This window comes from Brachyistius frenatus, unplaced genomic scaffold, assembly GCF_029030835.1.
Source record: "Brachyistius frenatus isolate BFR_SWC_R1_liver_20210118 unplaced genomic scaffold, ASM2903083v1 Contig_377, whole genome shotgun sequence".
In the NCBI taxonomy this organism is placed as follows: domain Eukaryota; kingdom Metazoa; phylum Chordata; class Actinopteri; family Embiotocidae; genus Brachyistius; species Brachyistius frenatus.
Window position 1 is genome coordinate 59231 of NW_027210976.1, and position 23690 is coordinate 82920.

Consider the following 23690-nt stretch of genomic DNA (forward strand, 5'->3'; position numbering starts at 1 on the left):
CTGCTGATTCTTTTCCTTTGCTCCCATCTCCATTTGTACAGTTGCCCACTAATTTAAAAGAAAAAACATTAAGACAAATAGACTAGAAAACTAGAACAATTTACTGTTACATTTCCTCTGTTTAATGTAATGTTGGACATATAAGAATGTTAAGAGTTAGAAGTAAAGACTTCATGTGCTATACTACTACTGACTTGTAGCTTTGGAGTTAGATAAGCAGCAATAACTGCAACAAGAAATTAGGCAACATGTTCCCCGGAGACTGCTGCTCTGCAGCGGTGACGGTTGGGTGTGCGTGTGGTTTCCTGAGAAGCAATTTATATAAATTATAGATAGATTCAACACCGCTGTGGTCCAATTTTAGCTTCAAACCCTCTTTTCTGTCGGTCCAGCTCAAACATAAATATCTCTAATAAATGTCTCTGCACCAGACCTGGAGAGAGGACATTTAAAGAACCATCGCCTGATGTAGATTCGACATAAAACGCAATTGTACATTCCAGCAGGGTTGTAGCCCACGGAGATGAAAGTACTCTCAGTCGGACACTACTGAACGTACACATACTCCTACACCAAATAGTACTTTGAGAATCACTGCATGCAGTAACAATGACTGACAAAGCTTTTACCAGCCTTGCAAGATTCGGTTTGGAGAAACAGAGAGACTGGCAGACACAGAGCTTTGTGTTGACCACCCAGGAACATCACACATGAACCCAAAAGGAAGTACCCCGAGGCTTCTGGTCATGTGATCAGACCAGGTGACCCAGCTCTGACTTTTATAGAGCGACACCATGTGGTCTGCTGCACTGAACTGAAGGTGGATTTTTTTTTTGCCTTTTCACTAGTCTACAGATCTCCTCTGGCATGTAATCTACTCAAAGACTGCACACCAGTTGCCAGTCATTAGGTTAGGTTAGGTTAGGTAGTTACTTTATTAATCCCCGAGGGGAAATTTAAACAAAATTTGAGGACAGAAAGTGTGCTTGGACACTGTGCAACTGGATTTATTCTGGGACTTAACCATAGACTGAAAACCAGAGTAACTCCAAGGACAGCTAGCCTTCAACAACGGCCCAAAACTGTCCTACAACCCCTGAGAAATTGGGAAAGCGGTTTGCAATCCTCCTAAAATAACATACATTTCCCTTTATTTGTTCTGCTTCGAGCTTGACTACGTTTATCCTGGGTATAAAAGGAGAGGTCTGAATTTAACAACTCCTGCAGAAACCGTCTGCTGAACTGGTGCTGGGAATGTCGATGCCCGTAGATGAACTTGGCCCCAGGAGTATTCGCTCCCTGCAGCATGTGCACCACCTCAGATGGTCCCATGGCTGAAAGCTGCTTCCTCCCTAGGGTGAGTCCCAAAGCTTTAATCCCTGAGGAAACGTCCTTCTAACAGTCCCTCTGAGCTGGGAGAACCAGGGACGAACCAGCTGGGACTGTTTTTATCACTGTGATAAAAAGTGCAAAAAAACACTTTGTGCAAAGTTTACTAACTCAAAGGGTGATAGCATGTTGCTATAGCAGCATAGAGGAAAGATTTTTGTTCCAAAATATTGCATAATGTACAATCAATACCCTTTAAAGTTCAGCAAATTGAATTAAACTCAAAGGACATTGACTTTTTACACTTTTGATAACATTATGCAGAACACATACAGCGAGCTCACCTCAAATATTATGAGTAGAGTCGTCATGTAGAAGCTGCAGAAACCAAAAGAGACTCCGAACACAGCTGGAACGATTATGAGCAACAGAAGAGTCGACCAGCCGGTGACGGAGACGCCGAGAACGCCGAGCAGGTCGTTACTGGCCATCGAAAATCAAGATGTCCGCATCAAAGAGAAACAAATGAAGCGCAAGCTTTAGAGGAACCGCTCTGGTACTGTGTGGGACCCTCAGCTTTAGAGGAACCGCTCTGGTACTGTGTGGGACCCTCAGCTTTAGAGGAACCGCTCTGGTACTGTGTGGGACCCTCAGCTTTAGAGGAACCGCTCTGGTACTGTGTGGGACCCTCAGCTTTAGAGGAACCGCTCTGGTACTGTGTGGGACCCTCAGCTTAGTAGACCAATGCTGGAGTGTTCGTCAGGAGTCTGTCACTGTTTGCATCTGATAAAGACAGCAGAACATATCAAGATCAGATATGAAGAGTACAAATGCAATAATCCATCTTTTAGTTTACTTCTACTTTAAAAAATAAATATTTTGTGCAACATCTCACTTTGCTGAGGACTTTTGTTTTGTTTTTCTAAAGGTCGTTCGGAGTTACAGCAGCAAAGTCCTGAATATGAATCTGAAGTAATGCAGACATTTATAAATTCAATACATCAGTATAAAGTGAAGGTGAGCAGAGAAAGGACATGAATATTGAACACAAAGCTCCTGTTCATGATTGATGACGACATGCTGATCATTCTGGGCAGAGGAAGAATTTGATGTTTACTAAATTTAGTCATCAGTCAATCTATTTGATCCGCATTCAACTTTTTAACGCCTCATCAGGGAAACCCGACGATAGACGATATAATTTATAGATTATAGATACGTTTTGATTTCAGCTCTTAAAATACACTTTGACCCCCAACTAGCTAGCGGCTAACGATGTATTAGCTCCTAGCGGCTACAACCGGCTCTTACCGTCCTCCGGATTTAACGCTGTGCCGGAGGAGGGTTGAGGTGACAGGCGGTCGGCTGGTGCTCCATCTGGACAGTACAGTCTCCAGTACCGGGATCTCGGACACTCTGTGGGCTCTGTAGCCTCTTAGCAGCATGCTACAGCTGCAGACAGGGTGGCATAGTGTCACCATGGCAACAAGTGGCCAATGAGCACCGCTGTCACTGCACTGTGGGCGGGGCATTGAGAGTAAATCTGGTTACAGAGCAGAAATAGTGTCATTCAAAGTCAGTCCGTTAACGCCGAAAATAACAACACGAGGAATTATTATCATTATGCAGTGTCCATCCCTAACGATGGTCAAATATAGTAATATAGTAAAAATATAACAGTTTATTTAATCAACTTTTTTTTAAATTATTATTAGGAAATAAGGCAGTAGGGAGGACCTGAAAAGTTTATTGAATTTCTATTTGTTATGTTCACATTCTAATAATATTTACATTTCAGTAAATTGTGTGTTGGTTTTGAACATAGCTGCATATCAAAGATGATAACATAAGGGTATAAAAGGTTGTGAACTTTTAGTCCGGACGGAAATGACGTTTGAGGTTAAACAGTCAGTTTAAAAGTCTCACCGGGACTGACCACAAGCAGAAGCAACAACAAAATGGCTCAACGGAATCAAATTTCGGACTTGTTTACGAAGCCAGCTGCACCTGGACAGGACGTGGAGCTCAGTTCATCCCGGCGGAGGAACGGACCCGCTCACAACGCAAGAGGAGTTTATTTTACGGAAGCATTCAGGGTCCTTTACAAAAACAGGACAGAGCGCTTCCGGTTTAAAGCCTGAGTGACGGTACTGAGATCATTTCAAACTACAGGTGGAGAAGGTGGTCGAAATAACTCTTCCCAGATTAATATCCACCTTTGAGATGTCGTTGACCACTTCTATGTGGCAGATACTACTGACCTGCTAAAGATCAGCTGATCCCCTAAACATCTTCTGTACCCCCTGAAAAAGACAGAAATCGGTCTGCATGAGGTGTCTAAGGGTTAAAGGCGAACTAATTCAAATAGAATAAAAAGAAAGTAAAATATGCATTGGATGCCAGTCAGGCAGAGCTAAATGTGCAATAGCCAATTATTAAGTTGTTTTTTTTTATGCTCATGCTTTGAATAATTACTGTTTTTATAATTGTTTATCGTGTAAATTTGTCTTTCAGAGCTGCTGTTCTATAACATGTGTGTTTACTTTGTTTTATTCATGTTTATTGTGTAAATCTGGCTTTGCTCTGAGCCAGATCCCAGCTGCTGTTGTGTGTGTGTGGCCAATATTTTGTTTATGTTTTCTGACAGGATTATCATTTAATAGTTTGGGTGCTGAAACCTAAACAAAGTGAAAGTGTTTCACATCTTTAATCATGGGTTTATTATTCAAAGCTCTGGTTGTCTGTTGCTGCTACTGAAACACAGTCAAACTAGCTTTTGGTTTTCCAGGTGTGACGACCGACTGCTGCACTGAAAATGCTGCTATTCATTGTTTTTGGACTCAATGGAAATCAGTCGGATGTGTTGGCTTTGTAAATAATGAAAATAGATTACAGCGTGTTGTATTACAGGCACTACTCAATGCTCTGTTGGACCAATTTGTGGGTACATTGCATCTCTGCGGGTCCGTGGACAGACAGACGTGTTGTTAGGTTGGAGGTGGCCAACCTCTCCCCACCAGTGGTGGCGCTATGCAGGAATCACAGAGCTTTGTTAAAAGGTTGATGGTGTGTGGAGAGCGGAGAGTGCAGTCTCTGGGGCTCAACAGTTTACCGTTGCTAAATACCTCGAAATTGTAGACTGGTGACTTGTCTTTTTTTTTTTTTTAATTTTTACGTGGGTCCAGAAGAAGGTTGTTGCATGTTTGGTACCTTTGACACAACTGGGCTGATTAATGGAAAGTTATGATTGTTGTGGTTTCTCTGTAATTAGTATAGAAAAAGAGAGAAATGCAACTGCCATTTGAATGAAAAAAGAGATTTCTGTGTCATAATCAAAAACCAAATAGGAAGGAAGGAAGGAAAGGAAAAGAAAGAAAGAACTTGAGATCTCAAAATAAGACTGTCAGGACAGATTCATGTCCCAACATAAGTAGGAACACACAAACGCTATTCTCAAGTTGGAATAAAAACCTTTATTGTTATATATTCTGCAACAAATAGCAGTTGTTTTCTAGCATGCATAGTTTCACACAGTTGAGACAACAAAAAAAAAATCACAAAGTAAGATTTCCCTTTTGAAGAACATCTTAACTATATAACATGCATATGACCTCATGCCCATTCACTGAACAGTCTACCAATAGTTTAGCTGTCCCATCAACCAAAGGGCATTTTAAGCAGCCATATTGAAAACGTAAGTTCAAATTTCAGAAAAATACAGCATACACTTACTACACTGAATTAGACTCGCATCATATTTTTGTAAACTTTCTTTGGCTTTGGTCATAAAGAGGCTCATAGGGCTTCCTTACACATATTGATAATGAAGGTATGATATCGGTTTTAGAGATTAGAGCGTGCTAGGTTTATGGATGAGGTTGATTGTTCAATTCATTTTGAGGTATCAAAGTTAAAAGTGTAAATGTTGCACCAAAAGTGAAAAGTTCACTTAAGTGTTCTGTTGACTCACAAAATCCTAACAAACAAACACATTTATCAAGTTCTCTGATCAAAATTAAAGCATTGACAGAATCCCTCTTTCAGCTACTGCTTTAACGCTCAGTTGATCACCTGCCACAGTGACGTGTTGATGATCTCTCAAACCGAAAACACGTTTTATGTGTTCTGAATATTCATGCGGAATCATATTCAGAATTAGTAAAACACACATGTAATTAAAAGGTCTATCAAGATTACCAAGTTTCTTGTAGAATTTTTGCAGTTGACAGTTTGTTATCCACATATATATATATATATATATGTGTGTGTGTGTGTGTGTGTGTGTGTGTGTGTGTGTGTGTGTGTGTGTATATGTATATACATAATACACAGTAAAATGGGCATTATGTTATTAGAAAGTCAGAAGAACTGTATCAGTGCTACATTACACATAATTACCAAACAAATACTGGCTTGCCTTAACCAGGTTTAACAATAGTCTCCAGTAAGGTAACACATCAACAGCATCGGGTGGGAGAGAAACAACAGTATCCACAAAACACAAACACAGCTTTGACAGGATCACATTAAATATTCCCATATTGCCATTTGTATTTGTGCTCAGCATTTAAAAGGAATGTGCTGTATTGGTTTGGGGGTTTGCTGACATACTGCTGTCTTAAAAATATCTTGATTGCTACCATTATTAACAACAATAGTATAGTGGTAGTAGGTGTTTGAGCAGAATAGCTCGAACATCACATTACCTTTATCCATTGGGTCAACTACCTCATCCTCATTAGAAATGTTGTCATTACTAAAGGAAAATACATTTTTAAAATATACTTCGCAAAAGTCAGAAATGCAGCCGTTGGTTTTGTTTATGCTCTAAGAAACAGCAGCAGCATATTTTTAACAGTGTCGCTCCTGGCTGCAGTCGTCAGCCTTTGTGCTTCAGCGTGGCAGTTTCAGGGCAGGGTTGATATGTTTTTGCTGTCTTGTTCATTGACAGTTCAAGAAGTTCCAGATCCATCAATATTCTTTGCTGGGCTCTCTCCTTTTTCCCTCTTCATCCAGCAGAGAATCCAGCTTATGTTTTAACATCTTAGCTCTCCACCAGGAACTCATCGAGACATCATCCGCACAAATTCTGCAAGTTAAAGAAAGGGACAGATTTTCTACTTTGCTCAATGGCCTGCTTTAGTGCAAATTTACAATAAAATAAATAATGTGGCACAAGTGACAGCAACTGCTGTTTAATGTGTAAGATACACAGTACGTCATACTATCTTTGTACTTTAGATGTAGGTGGAGGATGAAGACAACGGTTGGTGCACCTAACTGAGCAGCGGTATTACTGAAATGTCCTATTTGCCTGCCAATTTCGGAATACAAACTTCCGTTCTTTCTAAAAAAAAAGAAAAAAAAAAAGGATGTTTATGATGCAAAGTGGATGAGCACGACTTGAATTCCAAGTCCTTTAATTTTTTTATTTTCATGTTAATGTTGAATCTATTAACCTTTAACTAAATGGCATTGACCTCCATATACCGAATGTTGTGCATTAAAACTCTACCACTGCCACCATTTTTGGAACTAGTTCAACCTGATCACACTTAGGCACCGCGTCTGGCCCCGACGGGTCCACAAACCCTCAGGCCAATAGGGTTTCCACGATATAATCACCGTGACAACTGAAGCTATGAGCAGCAGTGGAGCCAGGTCAACTACCCAAATCATTAGAAAATAAAAAATCAAATAGTTTGTGCTGTAGTGCTATTGATCCCATAGTTTAGGACTTTATTACCCAAACTGTGCATGTATTTTACCTGCGCCATCAAATGTTGTGTTAAGCTCTTTGCTGATGGTTTGTATATAGAAAGCAGCAAAAGCATGACGTTTTTTTTGCTGAAAGTAAGTACTACTGAGAACAGCAATATTTCCTGATATTTTCATCCCTTTCAGCCTGTATGCATCTTTTTCTCAGTGGGTAATCTATGAGGTGACATAATCCCTTGGCACGGAGATAATCTGACAGACAGACCTACTGCCTTCATCGCCTCACCTCACCATCAGCATGCTATGGGATATAAACCACACACGTGTTGGCACTACTTGAATTGTCTATGAAAGTGTGTGTGTGTGTGTGTGTGTGTGTGTGTGTGTGTGTGTGTGTGTGTGTGTGTGTGTGTGTGTGTGTGTGTGTGTGTGTGTGTGTGTGTGTGTGTGTGTGTGTGTGTGAGCCCACGCGCGTGAGCTAGCTTAAAAGATAGAAGGGTTGAGAGAGAAAGGCCAACAGAAAGAGGTAATGTGTAATCATGTTTGATTTCTGGCTTCTGCCGGCAGTAAATGTTGTTGTGTATGATTTGCAAAGTATGGTGTCTGCAAATACATACTGTACTGCATAGGGTTTGTTTTACCTTCAAAGTCGACATGTCCGTCTCCGTTGAGGTCGATGTCTCGTAGGATGTCCTCCAAATCTCTGTGTCCAACCTGAAAGGCAGGTTGTGGGGAAATTGTGAATTTCTGTGGCACAAACTCAGAGCAGGTTTACAGAAGTGGAGTGGACAGACAGAATTCAGGCTGACAGTGATTGATGGAGAGCGACAGAGAAGAAAACTCAGACTCTTCCAGCAGCTCTGTACCTGTTGTCCTAGGAGTTTCTTCATCGCTTCCCTAAGTTCTGCTGTGCTGATTTGGCCGTCACCATTAGTGTCGAACTGAAAATAACAAGAGAAATTATTAAAACAAAGAAGTGTTAATTAGGATTGATTTACAATATGCATTTGCAAAAACTGTATTTTCTATTTTTCTTACAAGCCAAGGCCAACATCACTAAATTTCCAGAAATACTGATAGACCCTCCTCAAAATTATTGCCACTTTTATCAGACTCGGCTGCCTTTCCCATAATACCCTCTGAAGATATTCTTTCTGAAAGATAAAACTGAATTAACTTGATAAATGAATGTGTTCAACATTATTTTTCCACTCCATTTCAACAAATTTGCAAGTTATTTTGTTATCACACTCCATTTGCTATTGTGTGAGTGTTTCTTCACATCTGTCCTCACCTCTTTGAATGCATCCCTCAACTCCTTTACCCCAATCATGTCTGCTGTTTCAGCCAGAAGTTTGGGCCCCATAAGTTCAACAAAGTCCTCGAAGTCAACATGTCCTCCCACTGATGGACAGATAAAAAAGAACAAAATAATGACAGCGTATTGGGCTCAGTATTGTTCAAAAACCTTCAATACCTGTTCTTAAACGATACTTTTTTGATACCAATTCTATAAAATCCATTTTAAGAAAAAAAAAAAAATGCACCCAGTTCAGAGGGGGAAAGTGTAACCAGGGTTATTTTAGCTACATTAACAGATTTCCCCTAAACGCCTCACTGGCATACTATTTACTGATGTTCAGTAAATATATGACATATGACAGCTGTCGTTGGATGCTAAAATTTACCAGTGTTCCCTAAATGCCTTAAATGCCATCTGTAGATGGTCGCCAGCTCTGTGCACAAAGCAGACTCCAGTTACTGTACTGCACATCGCAGGAATAGCGGGAAATATATTAGTTCTGCATTTTTTTTTTCATTCCAAGAAACATTGGCTCAAAAATTCCTGAGTCACAAAAGCAACATAGCTTTACAAAACAGACAATCTGTGGCTGAAAATGAGTTTAAAAAGAGTGAAATAAGCCCTTCTAATGTAAGATTTACTTAAGTTGAAACAAGTGATTTAATTTACACGAGTGGGCTTTAAGTATGGTAAATGTCGTGGCTCACACTGATTTACTTCTGCGTAAACGGAGCAGAAGTCATGTGTTTTAAAACAAAACAAAATTGTTGTTTGACTGTAGCCTTGGTATTGAAATTTGGTACCAAATGACAAGGCATTTTTTGATTGTAGATAATATGGATGTAATTCAGTCAGTGTTGTAAAGGTACCAAAGTTCAGAGTGGCTGTTAAAGTGTTTATCTCTGCACACGTGGTGCTGAACAAAGAAAAGGAAAAACGGGAGAAATAATTCATAGACATGCAGACACAATTTTAGTTACAGTTCATGTTGATCTGCTGGCTCAGTTCTATCAGCTCCATCTCTGTCGGCATGTAGCCCATCGTTCTCATGCAGTTCCCCAGGTCTTTACAGCCAATGAACCCGTCTTTGTCTTTGTCAAACTCCTTGAATGCCTCGCGCAACTCTGAGAGCAACGCAGAGAAAACATGAATGTGAGAGATGTAATAGAAATGATTTGAATGAATATTGGAAAATCTCTTGCAACCTTATTTTTTTCTTAATGGAACATACCATCCATTTCTTCTGGCCTCAACTCTCGATCCTGTGAGGGATCACAATGCAAAGTTAGAGTCCAAACACTGCTGATATTTTGAAGAAATCATGCCAATTCCCAGCATTCCTCACACAACATGATTTGGCTTTAGGATCAAAGTGAAATAGCCGAAATATTAGATATTTTAGGATTTGTTGTAGCAGAGAGAATTCTGATCCATATACTGTATTTGCAGCATCTGTGTATGTGATTAATTAATTTCTGTTTTCATGAATTAGTTGCCAGCATTTCTGAAATATGAAATAATTTATTTTATTTTCCAGTCCATTGAATTAGACTCAATTTATTCATCAGGAAGCTCCACCTGAGAGCTCATCGTCACAGTACACGTCTACAGTGACGACTTCAGCATCACCGTTTTCTTTAATAATGAGACCTTGACTCTTGTTCACTGTTGGAAATGGATGAAGAGAAATAATTGCCATGTGAAGAGCTTTTCTGCCACCGCCACAATGTGCACTAATAATCCTCCCTCTTGCCACAAATGTCCACCATGTTTTTAAGCAATGCATCCAGCCTCTTGCATAAATATACACAGAGACGCACAAACACACACGCACACACCCGTTCGTTGCACATTCTCGCTATCCAGAATAGTCCGTATATAAAGATTTCGAGTCGTCGTATTCTCAAAAATACCAACTTCTCAGCTTCACCCCTCTCCTTCACATGCTGCAGGTGCTGACATTACAGTAGAAGGTGATTACTGAACACTCACGATAGGTTTTGGTTATTGTTCATGTTCTGCTCTGTGTGCTAAATCTCTCGTGGCATGCATGCTCGTGATGTTTTCTGGACTTACGTACAGCCTGCCGGCTCTCAGCGAAGCCCTTGCGTAGAAAGATGCATGCGGGCCCCAGTACGTTGTGCATGTTGGCTCCGTTCTGGGCCAGGGCCACTAGTGGCTCAAGATAGGCCCCCCCAGATCCCCCCTCCTCACAGGACTGCACTGCTTTGTAGTTCTTCTTCTGGTCCTGGGGCCGCATCCGGGGTGGGGGGCCAGATATGGGAGCAGAGGCAAAGACAGGGGTAGAGACTGTGACTCAGATTGTTGCAGCATGGTGTCAACAAGGAGCCAACATGGAGGCGGGAGGGAGAGGGTGTGTGTGTGCGGGGGGGGGGGGGGGGGGGGCTCAAAGTAGGATCATAGGTGACTGACACATGTCTGTCAGTCACCAAAAGGTGTGGAGTCACGTCAGTCATGATGGAGGAAAGCAGCTCAGTCAGAGAGGTGTAATATCATGACACAGCAACTGATGCCATATGAATCCACCCTGTCAGTCAGCATTCAGCACAACAGAACACCAGTCAGATTTTGTGATTGTTGTAAACAAAAATACTTGATTGTTTTTATTTCTATTTTGTTCAGAAATTGCAATGCAATGTGTTGAGTTTAATGTGATTTCATTTTTTGTTGTGGTGAAATTGTGGGAATTGGTCAAAATTGCAAGTCAAGGAAAATATTATATTTTGTTTATCAGCTACTACCGAAGAGAAAAAAAATGACATGTATGCATATTGCACATCGCAGGAATAGCGGGAAATATATTAATTCTGCATTTTGTTTTCATTCCAAGAAACATTGGCTCAGAAATTCTTGAATCACAAAAGCGACATAGCTTTACAAAACAGACAATCTGTGGCTGAAATGCAGAATACACAGTCTGCAAAAACAGTTCAATCTCTTGAAACTGGAAGATTGTCTAAAACTCACTTTAACATACTGTTTGATTTGACTGGAAACCTAATTCTCCTGATCGGACCACATTTCCCATAAACCCTGTCACTTTCAGTCTGGCTGTTTTTTTGCAGTGTGTTTGGATGATAACAGGACAGATTGAAGACTTTGCTGACTGTAAGTGAGGAGTTGTTTTTGTTGATAAAGCAAGTTTTGTTTGGAAAGGCTTACTTTGTGCTGTAATGTCTTCAAGCAGACCTTCTATTGAGTACTTGTACTGCGGAGAATCACAAGATCGTAATTTCCTGGAGGGATTGATCGGTGCGTCTCCCCATGACGTGTCACATATGATGCCATGTTGGAAGTTTCTGCTGCAGAAAAATGCAAATCTCTGAAAGCCTGACGTAAACACCCTTTAACAATTTTTTTGTGGCCTTCAGCTACACTTTTTTTTTGCCTGAAAGGATCACTTTGATTCATCACAAAATTGTGATGATATATTATGTTATGGTAAAGTTGTACAAAAATTTGTAATGTGATTTTGAGAAAACGGTGACATCACTACCATAATCAGCACAATCAGACCACCTGCTGCTCTCCGCAATCACAGTTTCCAGACTAACTTCCCTGGACTGTTAGCTTCACTCACTCGTCCACTGCAATGAAGAATTATTACAGTAATAGAAAGGGATTTAGATAAATGTTGGATTGTTTACCGTCTGCCTGATGGTATGACTGCTCACGTTCCCAAATCTCAGCATGAATTTAGAGAGTACAATATTATCATAGCGAACAGAAATGATGGTGAGAAAAATACCAAAATAAAACCCTAGTTGTAATAAACTAGAAAAACCTTTTACAACCCAATTTATCAATAACACTACAGAATCCACGAGTTTATGCACTTTTAACTGACTGCATTACAAGTTTGTTAGCAATAGTGGTCGAGTTCATGGCACATGACATTTATATCAAGACTCACGCTGTGGTGGTTACTCATCGGTTTGCATGTTGTCCAGAAGATACAGCTAAAGTTCACCCAGCCATTTCATTATAATCACCAATTAGAAAGTCCACCAGGGGGCAAATGTTGTTCTCACATCATCCCCAATTACTGAGAGAGCTACAAGTTAATTAAAAACAGACAATCACTGCCTGCCAGCGGACAAAAAAAGCTTCCTCTAAATAAAGTCAAATTAGGTTTCAACCATTGCTCTGACTAATATTTGAATTGGAGAGTAGCAGTTGAATGCAGAACACAAGTGGCTCGGTGGACTCTATTTCTGTCAAGCGAAGATTAGCTTATTTTAAAGCGGTGACATTTCATACTGCTTATAAAACACACAATGTTGGTTTGGATTTCAATTACTACAGTGTGACATCCAACTCGGACAAGGGACGTCCAGCTGAAAGTAAGTAGTGGACCGAAAATCGCAGCGAGTTACAGAGGAACCATTTTGCTGCTGCTTTAAACCTCTCTGACATGAGCGAACACCATGCTCAGATGCTTTATACAGTAAACAGAAGACATTTGCATGCATATGTAGTGAAAAATTAATATGCATACTTGTACTATATGCAAATAGACGCAGTATTATATGCTCTAGAAATGACCTTCACACTCCATCTGCCAGTCCTAATGCCAGTTCGTGCATTCATACAGTCCTCACCACAGGAACGGATGCCCACTGGGTAATCTGACCAAGTGATGCATGGAGCAGGGCTGTCCGTGGCTATATCGTGCCAGAAAAAGTAGTATGAAGCCTCGCGTCAGCTGTTATATAACAAAAAAAAGACCCCACACACACAAGAAAAGAAAAATGTGAAACCGTGTCAGAGAAAGGCTGAAGTCAAGCAAGAAGTTCTGCAACACTCCAACCCAATTCTGCACAGATGGCATCAACAGTTGCTTGTCATATTATTGTGCTTCCTCAAGGATGTGCAGCTGCTGATATGAAGGAAATTCTATTTGCGGGACCGTTTCTCTGCTTCTCTGAGAGTCTATTCAAGCATCCAGTGATTCAACAAGGACAGCAGATGTAAGAGATGTAACACTAGAGTGGATGAACTCAAAGACTCCGTGCCAGTGGTGCATTTGAGCTAATAGAATCTGATATAGTTGAAACGGTGCACCTGTTTGCAACGCTTCCACTGAATGATGGCATCCTGCAGGTGCAGCACCAACAGGGTCGCAGCTCCTGTTGGCTGGCGAGGTGGGATTCACGTGCAACCTGACTGACTCCAAAGGTTCCCCGACATGGTTTTAACTCACAGACTCAGTCAACAGGTGAGGCACAAGCAGTACTGACAAGTTATTGTGATGTCTGTCTGAACGCAGCAATGCTGACGAGCAGACGACACTATATCCAAAGAAAGTACATGCAGCATGAGTTTTAAAGTAAGTCAACACGATCCTCAGTCAGTATTTCAGACTGTAAGCCTCTGTGTTGGCAAACAGTGAACAAAACCACAGCAAGAGACACAAGCTTTATCTTCCATATCCTGTCATCATTTAGTGCGTCTCTCAGCTCCAGCAACACAAAACACAGTTCAACAGCCTTGTGGCGGAAAGTCAGTCGCAGGGCTGAAGTCAGTAGGAATGCAGTCCAGCAGCCGTCGGTCAGGTTGGAACACCTTCAGACAAACATGCAGGAGTCAGGACACCGCGGCCCGCCTTACCTTCTTGGTGAAAATTTTAAGCGACTTTACAGAGTTGCCCATTGCAAGAAAATCCTTCTTGTTTTATGTTTTCTCTCTAACTCTGTCTGTGTTAGTGTGCCTGTATGTACGTGCACGTGTGTGCATGTGTGTTTGCGTGTGTTTCCAGGCATGCATGGGAATAGGAGTGATTAGAAAGGGAGAGAGGGGTTCAGTGGGTCATTGACTAATACAAGAAGACGTCTGGGGGAAAAAAAGAGGCAGGGAGAGGAGCTGAGATCTCAGAGGAGGTACGAGGAAAGGAGGGAAAAGGATGAAGGAGTGTGCAGGGAGGACCTAGAGGCAAGGAAGCTGGGAGGAGGAGGAGGAGGAGGAGGGACACCAGGACAAAGGAGGAAATATGTAAACAAGAAGGAAGGACAGATCAGAACAACAGAAAGATAAGCCAGGGAGAGAAGCATGCATGTGATCAGCGTGAGATGCAAGTGGCTGCAGAAAGAGAGCAAGACTGCTTCTTCATTCCATCCTCTCTCCTACACTGTCTCCCTCCCTCCTTCCCTCCCTCTCGCTCCCTCTCCCTCCCCTCTTTCCCCCCTCCCCCCAATTCCCGCTCACTCTACAGTTTCTAACCATCTATGCGAATGTGACAGAAAAAGCTAGTTTGGACAAGCATATTACCTTCCCCTGAGAAAGACACTAATCCAAACATGCACACACACACACACACACACACACACACACACACACACACACACACACACACACACACACACACACACACACACACACACACACACACACACACACACACACACACACACACACACACACACACACACACACACACACACACACACACACACACGCATACACTCGATTAAACACACACAAATGTGGGGCTGTGGAGCTAAAAATAAAACACAGTTTCTCTCCCGACCCCAACTCACTCTACCCACAGCATCCATCTCCTTCTCTCTCTCACACACACACACACACACACACACACACACACACACACACACACACACACACACACACACACACACACACACACACACACACACACACACACAGACCTAGAAGCATCACAAAGTCATGTTGAGCTTGAAGGGATTGGATTCAGATCAAAGCCAAAATGTGCAAGAAATGACACATGGATTCTAAACACCATGCTGCAGGATGCAAACCAGCACGTGTGCGCGCACACACACACACACACACACACACACACACACACACACACACACACACACACACACACACACACACACAGTTTCATCAGCACAATGACTGAAAAACGGTATCTTTCTGAATATGGAGCATTTCTAAAAAGAGCAGTGAAAAGAAGAATGTACACTTACTTTTGTACTGTATCATTTTTATGGCACTTTATGTACTTAATTCTTTTACTCTTCTACTCTTCCACATTTCAGAGGCAAATGTTTTTATTCCACCACACATATTTTTTTATTCTAAATATATGGCAGGTTTTATATGCAAAAATATGATCATCTGAAAAGTTGGAAAGTCCCGACCAAGTGGCATATTATTGTTACGACGTCTACATTTGATCCAGTTAGTTTTGGTTTCGTATTGCAATTTTGTCTAAAGTCTGCATGACAAACGTTGAGTTGCCTGCAGCAGGTGGAACACGCAACACGCAACACGCAACACACAGCGCTTTGTAGACACGTGTGCGCCTGACATCAGCGTGTTGTCAACTTGTCCGGCAGCCTCGTCCGTTTGAATGAAGAAACATGAATGAACAGATTGATTTCATTGCCACTATATTATTAGTAATATAACTTTACTCCTTTTTTCTTCTTACAAAATACATTTTGGTATTTGAATGCGTTTTTCTGCCAGAAGCATCATGTTTTTGAACATCTGACACGTTATTTTCAACGTGACCTCTCAAGACATTCTTGAGATTTTCTTCAAATTTGGCACAAACATTCACTTGAACTGAAGGATGAACTGATTAGATATGCGGGATCAAAGGTCAAAGTTCACTGTGACCTCACTTCAAAATGAATGCGCCAATTACGACAGCATTTCTCACGAATGTTCAATAGGTGAAAATGCTGAAGTGATTTCATTTTATACCCAAAAGGTTAAGGTCAACTTCACTGGGACATCAGATCTTTTTTAAATTCAACACTACAAGGAGAGATGTTGACCCTCTTTCAGGTTTCGTCAGATAATAAATTGGTGACGATGAACTTTGGTTTCCACCTTTAAACTGATGCTTCAGATATTCTGTGCTGTTAAAGATGTGTGAAGCAGCCATGTTTTAGAATTTGTAGCTTTTTTGCAGCAAAATCCATATTTGAAGCATCATCAAGTCTCAATCATCTTTATTGGACAACATGAAGACAGAAGGATTCCTTCAGATTCCTTTAATGAGTCTGGATGTATGTTAACTGCTTGGCTGGAAATTGCAACTTGACTAGTTGGTGGAGGCGTACATGCTTTGGGTGTTCATTTGAGTTTTCAGTTGTACTGCCGTGGCTCTTTTTTACTCCTCTTCTTTTTCTTCTCTTGTTTAATGGTGACGTTGGTCTCCACTCTGTCATTGGTCCAAAGGTCTGGACCAATAAAAACAGTTAACAAACGTAACCATTGTTCCATTTGATCCGGACCGAGTCCACCTCTTGTGCTCGGGCCAACGTTTGGTCCTTTGGTCCGTTCTGTGATTCAAGGCACCTTTTCAGGATGTTGCATCACTAACAATGAGCAGTTAATTATATTACATTACTTTAAGAAAATGTGAAATTTAACTGTTGAATGCAGCACTTGCATTTGTAATTTTTACTTGGTAGAATTGATGCTTTTCTTCAAATTAAAGATCCAGACATATTCTAAGATATTTAAAAATCCTCTGTTTTGAATACTAATTTGTGTCTGATATTGTTTTAACTCAATTCTTAAAAATACACCCATATTTTCTCTCACATTAAAAAAAAAAATCCTACATATTCATCTCCTCCACTGACAGACCAGGTCTCAGGAGTGTTTGTGTGTTGGGCCATTATTCAGTGGTAACTTCTACGTAGACACGATAAACTCTCCTTCATGGTGAGCACATTAATCTTTCTCGGTTCATCCCAATAGCCTTGTAAACTGTAAACTAAACTGTAAACTGTGCACGTGCAGCATTCTGCTCAGTGAAGGTCAGATCTGGATGTGTAGTATGTCTGATAATCTGATTTGATTGGAGGACCTGAAGAGTACTTGTTCCACCGCTGGCTGAAACAGCGAAGCACCACATGCAGTAGAAAGTCTCTGTTTTCAGGTTTCCACCAGCAGCATCCGCTCCAGACAACTTTAGAGTCGCTCCCTGCAGCGCTGCAACGTACATCCGTGTTTCCCGCTCGACCTTGTCTATTCTCTGCTATTTTAATAGACACATTCACGCCGTAGTCGTCTCGGATCTCGCTCCCATTCAATATCTGCGCGGCTCCTCGGCGTTGTTCTGCCGATGATTCATCAGCTTCTCACCGGAGGCTCATTGTGAACTTCAGAACACATCAGATGTCAGACGCAGGAGCCGTCAGCTCTCATAATGTCAGAGCTCGGCGTGCTCGCTTTCCATCCATCGCCCTCTGCTGCCGTATCCTCTGCTTCTCCCTCATACCTGCTCGCTCGCTCAAAGACACGACTGACTTTACAAATTACATAACTGCTTCACACGACCTGCGGTCATCATGTCCCTGATGTCCGATGATTATTGAGGTACAAGTTCTCACTAGTCATGCTTTGAATCATGGCAGCATGTTTGCAATATGTTCACCGTAATGCAAAGAAACCTTCTGTAAATGCATTCATTAGATCGGAATACCACGGAAGGAGGAAATATTAATAACTGCTTTCGCTATTTACTGCAGATTTTGATGTAATCCTGTTTCACCCATCCAGTTGTTCATTGAGCTGAGTGGTGGAAGAGGAGGATTGACGTAATAATAAATAGCAAATGTTCTTTTGCTTTCATAAACCCAGATTTTTGTACGTTGCTTTTTATTTGCAAAGGGAAATGACGTGTAATCATTTGATGACTGCAGGTCATCACAGTGGATCAAACAGAGAAACGCTGTGACCATGAAGGTTTTTGTCTGCGTACATTTTGGTGATCAGAGTCTCGGCTGTGATAAAACTCAATGCACACTTGCGTCATCTTCTTGTGTTTCTTGGGCTGAAACGTCACAGTTTTATCCTCCAGCTGATTAGTTCATTCAGATCAGATTAGCTCAGACTTTCATATTTCATGCACAATATTATTCAAGTTTTATTTCAGAGTAGCCGTTATGTGCGTCAGCAGGGCAATGTCTCTCGTTTCAGTGCATGTCAGTCAAATCTGGGTTGTTTTTCCTCCAGCCTCCATCAGCCTCCTCCAGCCTCCTTCAACCTCCTTCACCCTCCATCAACTCTTTCAGCCTCCTTCAGCCTCCATCAGCTCTTTCAGCCTCCTTCAGCCTCCATCGGCCTCCATCAGCCTCCTCCAGCCTCCATCAGCCTCCATCAGCCTCCTCCAGCCTCCATCAATCTCCATCAGCCTCCTTCAACCTCCTTCAGCCTCCATCAGCTCTTTCATCCTCCATCAGCCTCCTTTAGCCTCCTTCAGCCTCCATCAGCCTCCATCAGGATTCAGCAGCTGTGTGCATCACAAACAGGTTTTAACTAGCAAAGAGTGAATTTTCTTCCTCCTTCTTTTTCAGCACAGATATAAAAATATCCCTCCGTGTCTAAAAATAGCCGTTTATACTCTAAAGGATATTCTGGTGAATACGATGATGATGATGATGATGATGATGATGATGATGATGCTCTCTTTTTCTCTCAATTCCACCCAGATTTGTCCTTATTTTATTCATTTGTGATCTCTTTTTTCCCCCTCTTGTAATAAATGCCTCTTCTCTCCTTCATTCCCTGCAGACTCATCGAGGTCAGAGTGACCCAGAGCCAAAGAAAACAGGGAAGAAGAAGAAGCCAGATTTTTGTAAGAGAAAAGAACAAAACGTGACAACAGACAGGAAACATCAGCGGCTGAGATAACAGGAAAGCCGCTGGAGGAAGTGAGGATCCGATCTGTGTTTGAAGACCTTCCCTCACATTGTCTGCAGAGGTCAGAGGTCAGAGGTCAGAGTTCAAGAATGCTTTTGTCTTGTATAACAGTCATCCTGCATTTTACTCTTTGTCTTCCTGATTTATCCGATTCAGGTCACTTCCTTCACTTTCTTTTCCTGCTCTTCCACATGTATAGGATCACTGATGTGACACAGTGGGCACTTAATCCCCCCCCCTCTCTCTCTTTCTCTCTCTCTCTTTCTCCTTCTCTCCCTCTCTCTCTTTCTCTCTCGCCCCCTCTCTCCCTCTCTCTCTCCTTCTCTCTCTTTCTCTCTCCTATCTCTCTCCTTCTCTCCCTCTCTCTCTTTCTCTCTCTCCCCCTCTCTCTCTTCTTCTCTTTCTCTCTCTCTCTTTCTCTCTCTCTCCCCCTCCCTCCCCTCTCTCTCCCTCTCACCTCCTCTCTCTCTCTCTCCCCCCTCTCTTCCCCTCTCTCTCTCCTTCTCTTTCTCTCTCTCTCTTTCTCTCCTTCTCTTTCTCTCTCTCTCTCTCTCTCTCTCTCTCCCCCTTCTCTCCCCCCCTCTCTCACATACACACAGATTGATGTGAATGGTACTTGCTCCCTCTGCTGGTGAATACAAACATCCTTTCATTTAATTTTCATTTAAAAAGGAAAATTCTCCTTGATAATAATATTTCCTCAGAAGATCCCTTTTTAAATTTGAGATCCCTTTTAACAGCAGGTCTGTGCTGCATTTCCAGATTTCCAACAAGAGCTTGGAGAACAAGGTCACTGAAGGTCACAAACACTGAGAGCTGTAATGATTGTTCAGTGTCCTGAAATAGAAGCGTTTCTATTGGGACTAAAAGCTGCTCCGTCTCTGTCCTCCATCACGGTGTCTGTTTTAGCCTGCGTAGTTTAAAGGCCACAACGAGCTCCAGTAGTCTTGTTGACTGTGGTGCATGTTCGCTTTAAAGCGACAAAATTTGACTTTAAAATTCAAATGAATCATTGCATCACAATCAGTCCATAACAACACAAACTGCAAAACCACATTCAAGCAGCAAACCACATTTGTCCTCTTTCTAACCCCCACACGAGGCTTTCTGGTGATTCATCGTAGGAATATGAACATGTGGATTATAAACTGACAGCTCGGAGACACGCGTCTGTTTGCTTCTTGTCTTCCCCAATTTCTCAGATTTTCTGTCAGGTAGCATGTTTGCCAAAGTATTTGAATATTTGTATTGAGACTGTGCCCTCCTCCAGTCTCTCATAATCAGGTCTTCATGGGTTATTTTTAGCTGCTTCTACTTGAGGCGAATGAGTTCTGTTGCAGAATGTTATGTTACATAAGAAAATATGAAATGAAAGAGTTTGTGTGGAGTTTCACATCTAACCCTGGATTCTGCATCACGCTGCCACATCTCTTCAAGGACCAGTAACGCCATATTTCTCATGACTTGTGGTCCGTTAGATTAAACAGCGCGGGCTAAAGCGTCTCAGTTGTACTCACATTTCTGTCTTTTTCTTTTTCACTCACTCCATTGCACTCGCTCTTTTACACAAACACCGACGGACAATGTGAGCTGGTGATCCTGTTTCATTTGTTGCTCATATTACTGCCTGCAGTTTGCCAACATAATTATAAAAACATAACAGCTTTCCAAGGGTTCCCTGATTCAAAGCAATCAAACAATTTCCATCATGCATAATTTATGTAGAAACATTTTCATACGATCATTTTCTGGATTTGACAGAAATAACAAACTATCCCGTCCTTCCACTCTGCAGACTTTATATAGACGCAGCCTCAGTGGAACCCCGAAGACTGATTGTAGCTCTGTCCTGGATTGAGACGAGTTATTTCTGGAGCACATTAGCACTCAGGGAGGTAATGCTCTCGTCTTGAGCTTTTTATCATCAACAAAGAAGGATTTCATTGAAACAAGAAAAGAAATCAAATGAGAGGAGGAGCAGCTGATCTGTCTGAGGAACAGGAGAGAATCCTGAAGTAAGAGATCCAGCTTTATTTACCTCCCTTCCTCCCAACCGGTGTGTGTGTGTGTGTGTGTGTGTGTGTGTGTGTGTGTGTGTGTGTGTGTGTGTGTGTGTGTGTGTGTGTGTGTGTGTGTGTGTGTGTGTAAGTTGATCCCCCTGTCGTTGCTCAGTCACAATGAAAGCAACTGGATTCATATTGGTTTGCATGAGCACACCCCCTCCCAACCCCACCTTTGCAGATTTGGACCAACAACAGCATCCATTTTTAATCTGCTCATCTGGGGTGACTGGAGCTCCATCACAGGTGGTTTAACAAGCTTCACCTGCTGCTGAACAAGCAGCTACACTTTTCATAAGCATCCGTGCTGCATGTAATCAACCAAAGCTCGGCAGTGAAACGAGTCATGTTCACTTCATTCAAAATGTGCATTTATGTATGTGTATTATTATCTGTTTGTTGTATTTATGTCAGATTATATTTAAATCTGATTTTTTTATAATCCGAAGGATGGCTATTGCATATCAGTTCTTGATTGATGCCTTCCTCACCTCACTGTCTCACTTCTTGCACCCCCAGCTGTCCGTGGAGGGTTTAAATTTGTTCTCCAAAAACGTCCTGAATGGGTCTCATGTGATTTACTTAGTTTGGACTAATCGATTGGATCAATGCAATCCACCTGATTACACAGATACTGCAGGTGCAATAAAGCAGCAGAGCTCTCGAAGCTGCCAACATCCAGTACCTGGGTCACTTGGGTTGGCATCATTTTTTGAGGAGACCCCATGTTCATCTTTATGGGGCAAAGTTTTTAAACAATTTTTCTTCAATATATAATATGAGACACTTTGAATGAAGCTACGATCAATGAAACTTTGTGTCAGTCCCCATCGAGTCTGCTGTATCTGGACTCTTGATTCAAGCTCGGACTGATAATGATTTATTTACTTTACAGCTTGAAAATTTGCCTTTTGCATTGTGCTAAGTGACAAAACACCCACACATTTAGCAGCTCATTAGAGAGCTGTGAGGAATGTGAGGAATATGATGAATCCATCAAAAATATCAACTCGATTCTCTGAAGTTTGAGTTTTGCTTTGAATCAACTTTTAGAGCTGTTTCAAAGTTAAAAAAGAAAAGAAAAAAAATGTCACGCCTCCTTACCTGCCCAAAGACCGACTTCACTATGGGATGAAGATTAGAGTCATACTCAGACAAGGTTGCGCTCATTTTTTTGGATCTGCGGCTGGATGCGGGCTTGACAGGTGCGCTGGTCGCAGGCGGGTCGGAGCTGAGGCTGGAGGATGACCCGGTGATGACTCTCTCACTGGGCTCGAAGAAAAACGCCGCGTCGTCCGTGTGTTTTGGATGGCATGGGGTTGGTGAGGTCCTCCTGTCCTGCCGGGAGCCTCCCTGAAGATGCGCTGCAGGAGGCTGCTCACCTCGAGAGGAGTCGTGGTGATGATGGGAGTGTTTGGATCTGGAGGACTTGCTGCGCTCTGTGTGATGCCGGCTCATTCTGTGCTTCACATCCTCCTGAGCGCCTCTCTCATCCAGGACGCTCTGCTGCCGGTGACAATGGCCCTTTTGCCCCCCGTGATGATCACTTAAATTTCGAGAGTCGGCATGTCTCGGTTGGCAGAGAGGTCTCCGCGCACTCGGCTCGCAGTCCTCCGTCCAGGCTGCATCCTCGCTGCCTCCAGCTCCGGTGGGATGCCGGTGCGTGCGGTGGCTCCGGTGACCGTGTGGACCGTGAGGACCGTGATCGGAGTGCACAGACCTGCGGTTGAGCCCGGATGATCTCAGCAGAGAAGTGGTGGACTCGCTTTTGGGAAGAGAGGAGCTCATCGTTCGCTTTCTGTCGCTTGACAGGCGAAGTGAAGCTGATGGAGGCTGAAGGTCGCACAAAGGAAAAGAAGGCAGTCCTCCGCCACGTGCAGGTGTGCAGCCTCAGACCGTTGGAGCCTTCTCTCTAATCCACATAGTCCACCATCACTGGACGGTCCGCGATGATGAAGTTGGAGCAGCAGCAACCACCTGATCGAGCTTTTGCTGCACAAAATGTGATGTGCAGCTTGAACTGTGAACCAGTCTGACGCTTCATGGGGCTCCGCGAAGTTTGGTCGCGTGTCACTCGGCGTCACCGTACAAAGTTCATGAAGACACACGTCTGCAAACAATTCCTCCACATTATGAGCCGCTTGATTAACGTTGTTCCCTTTTTGAAGGACATTAGAAAGTGAGTCATCGCTTGACGTTTTGTAATAAGGGAATTAACATTTTTGTACATCGCAAGCATCTATGCACAAATATTAGCAGACTAACAAGTTGCTACAGTGACATTCATGTTAGTGGACGGTGGTCTTTTTCAAGGCCATGTTGGAAAAAGCTCTGCTACAGATTTTTCAATTACATAAAAAAAGAAAAAAAAAACTGAACCAAGGCAAAGACTCGCAATATTTAATCAAACGGTGAAAATAAAAGACCAAAAACTTTAAAAAGGTTGCACAAACATGATGGCAATGTGAAATAATTCAACACACTTCAGTAGAATGACTTTTGAATTATGAATAGTAACATAACCTCTTTGCAATTAATGCTGTGGCACCATTTATTCATCAGTCAGTCTTGGAATGAACAAAGAAAGTGCAATATAGTAATGAAAAATA

The 23690-nt window shown here is 42.2% G+C and overlaps 1 protein-coding gene across 4 annotated transcripts in view; it reads right to left on the bottom strand.

The window, feature by feature from the left end:
* Positions 1–5615: 5615 nt before the first annotated feature.
* Positions 5616–23690, bottom strand: part of cabp1b (calcium binding protein 1b) — a 64500-nt gene continuing 46425 nt past the window's right edge. Inside the window, exons 2-9 of one of the 4 annotated variants that reach the window (XM_069724452.1) lie at positions 22186–22445; positions 10431–10598; positions 9582–9612; positions 9331–9474; positions 8342–8451; positions 7914–7988; positions 7689–7761; positions 5616–6418 (exon numbers count right to left, since the gene is read on the bottom strand). In XM_069724452.1, coding sequence (XP_069580553.1) covers positions 6393–6418; positions 7689–7761; positions 7914–7988; positions 8342–8451; positions 9331–9474; positions 9582–9612; positions 10431–10598; positions 22186–22251 — 693 coding nt within the window. In that variant the 5' untranslated portion in view covers positions 22252–22445 and the 3' untranslated portion in view covers positions 5616–6392. Of the gene's footprint in view, positions 6419–7688; positions 7762–7913; positions 7989–8341; positions 8452–9330; positions 9475–9581; positions 9613–10430; positions 10599–13981; positions 14410–22185; positions 23104–23690 lie in introns of those variants that run through there. The other 3 variants (XM_069724449.1, XM_069724451.1, XM_069724450.1) reach the window with 3 other exon arrangements.